Source organism: Cariama cristata, unplaced genomic scaffold (assembly GCF_000690535.1).
Source record: "Cariama cristata isolate BGI_N322 unplaced genomic scaffold, ASM69053v1 scaffold26171, whole genome shotgun sequence".
Classification (NCBI taxonomy): Eukaryota; Metazoa; Chordata; class Aves; order Cariamiformes; family Cariamidae; genus Cariama; species Cariama cristata.
Genome location: NW_009598049.1, coordinates 70,547 through 73,295, shown reverse-complemented (window position 1 = coordinate 73,295; position 2,749 = coordinate 70,547). Strand labels below are relative to the sequence as shown.

Here is a 2,749-nt window from a genome sequence, read left to right as displayed (position 1 = left end):
AAAGCAAAGTTTACTTTTGTTCTAACATGAGCATGTAACAACCTGCTATGAAGGACTTTGAGCAGTCTTTGCAAGTGAAAAGAGAGATGTAGTACCTTCTGTGGTGGCCTTCCTATCTCTTAGCCTGCGCTGTTGTCTGTCTGCTGCTTGAGGATATCAAAGGCTTTGCACTGGTCCTTGACAACTTTGATGCTTTTGTTTATATCCTTTCCATGCTAATAATAGGTCAACTGATTAATTTAATTTACTTAGGGTTGTAGTCATGATTACATGACAGCTTCTATCTTGCATGCCTCCAGCTTGTCCAAAAGTTGAATTTTATTGGACCATGCCAGCTACTGGAGAGCAAGTGCTCTTTGTTTTTAAAAACTACTCCCTAAATACTGTAAAATAGGACAAAGTAAGTCTGAAAGTTTGACTTCAGACTGAATTAGCGCTTAAGCTGTTACTACTTCGGAGTTTCTTGTGCACTGGGGAGGGAAGGGACAAGAGGATCCTTCTCACAACTGTCTTTCTCTTGCCCGTAGAATGTGTTAAAGAAGAGAGACCAAGTTCAAGCGGAGTATGAAGCAAAACTGGAAGCAGTAGCCTTGAAAAAAGAAGACCGTCCAAAGGTTAGCACTTAAAACTACTCTACAAAAACACTTTGCACTTACATTATTTCCTGACAAGAATGGAGAGACGGAACTTGCTTTGTCTGGGTTTCACAGGTTCTTTGAAGTATAAGCAATTTCTGGCAGAACAGAATTTTGTTGGCAAGCTGGTGTGAAATAAAGACCTAAGTATGAACATACATAACCTGTCTAGCAACGTCTGTACTACTAATGTCCACCATTCAGAGCAGGATGCCTATGATATGTGTAACATTTGGAACAATAGCCAGCAGTCAGTTACAGCGTTGAGTGACATGAACTTGAAGCAGTGGCAGAACAGTCCCTGGTGATTCAGCAGTATGTCAGCTAGCTGAGTTAAGATCCTAGTGCTAGCACTGATGAACTGTATTATACAAGACCTCTTTTGACTGTGGAAGACTGTAATTTGCCTCTTCTGCTAGGGAGCAGTGTGATGCTGAACAGACACAGTGGGTGTCACAGGGTGGCAGATTTTGGCTGGGCCTCATGCAGAAGGAAAGCTGTAAACTGATTTGCTTAGGCTACCACCTGCTTTCTGCATGAAGCAATGTGCAAGATATCTTAAAGCACTGCAGCTTTAACCAACAACAGTAGTTGCTCTTCTTGGGGTTTTTTTGGTTCCGCTTCATCTTATGTTAATAACTAATGGATGATGTTCCAGTATTAGGACTACTGTACAATAATCTTAAAGGAGGCTCACATAATGTCTTTAATCTAAGAAGCTGAAGCAGACCAGAGCATGGAAATGCAAACTAGTATTTTTCTGATCTTGTGTCTCTCATAGGCTCTACAAATAGTGGTGTGTCAGGTATCTTGTGGTGCTCTTGTGTTTTGGTCTTTTGCCTGCCCCACTGCTGGCTGGTGTGGTATGTGCTCTTACTTCCTCGGTTTAGCTTTGTATAAACAGATATTTTAACAAGTTGTATGTGGGATGGAGGGAACTAAATCTAGCATATCCAGCAAGCCAATGGAGGTTTTTAGGCATTTGACTTTATCAAGGTCTTGATGCAGTGGAACTGCTCAACTTTGCTAATCTCTTGCCTACTAAAAGGCTTTTGCATCTCACCTCTCAGTGGGATTATTGTGTAAAGCACAGCACTTAAATAGCTGTCTAAGAAGTTTTTGAATAATTCTGTCTCCTCTCCAGGGTATGAGCATACCTTTTAGCAACTGCTTGTACCTTTTTCTTCGAACATAAGTCTTTTATGTGGTTTACAAGATGAAATTGGACAAACTAATAGAACTCCTTGCATGTTCATAAAATACTAGCTTGTGGTTTTGAGATTCTTTCCACCTGGAGGGAATGTCCTCATCTATAAGAGGTGGTGGTTCGGGGCTGTGGCTAACAGCACATCTTACATTGAGTGAGGTCTGCTGGCTATGACTTGCTGGAAACTAAAAGCAGACAGAGAGCCATGAGCTGGGTTATACAATGAATGGCATTTGTGTTCCTTTCGGTATATTTAGCTGATTTGGCAGAAATTGTTTAAAAAAACCCAAGAAACAAACAAAAAAAACCCCCAAACCCAAAATAAACCCAAAACAAAACCTTAAGGGAAAAAAGACCTACTTCTGGATTATGAAATGAGGGCCTATCATTACTTGTTAATCTCTTCCACTGGAAGACATTTTGGGACTCGCTGTACACATAATTGGATTGTCTTCAACAAAGCTCTGTCGGTGTCATTAAGTCATTCTCACATTGAGATGAAGAGCTTAGAACTTGGTGGCCTATAAATGCAGAACGCTTGTAGGGCTACTGTAGATATCTGTCAGCAGATACTGCTCAGAATGCTGAAGTTTACACTAAAAGCATGGGGTGTGTGGTGTTCTTTAACACTAGCATAACCGTATTAGTCAGGAGTCTGCAGCCTTTGTTTCTAACCAGTACAATGGTGAAGTGGTTCTTACCCATTCTGACCCACGGTGGAGCTGGTTTTGCAGTAATCCAACTAAGGTAGTGAAGTGCAGGCATTGTTTGTTTTTGGTGAGATGAAGTCCACCTCTGATGACTACATTTGTTCTGCCTGCCTGAAGGCTTTGCAGTACGGTGATCTATAGGAACAGTAAATATGTCAGTGCAGAACTTGAAGTAGAAGGGGACTGTGTGTATTTAT

At 41.1% G+C, this 2,749-nt stretch overlaps 1 protein-coding gene across 1 annotated transcript in view; it reads left to right on the top strand.

The window, feature by feature from the left end:
• Nucleotides 1-527: 527 nt before the first annotated feature.
• The window catches only part of SNX30 (sorting nexin family member 30), a gene marked incomplete at its 5' end in the record, with an annotated part of 7,460 nt that continues 5,238 nt past the window's right edge, over nt 528-2,749 (top strand). The window contains one exon of the mRNA XM_009709149.1: nt 528-614. Within this exon, the coding sequence (XP_009707451.1) occupies nt 528-614 (87 nt within the window). The remainder of the gene's footprint in view (nt 615-2,749) is intronic.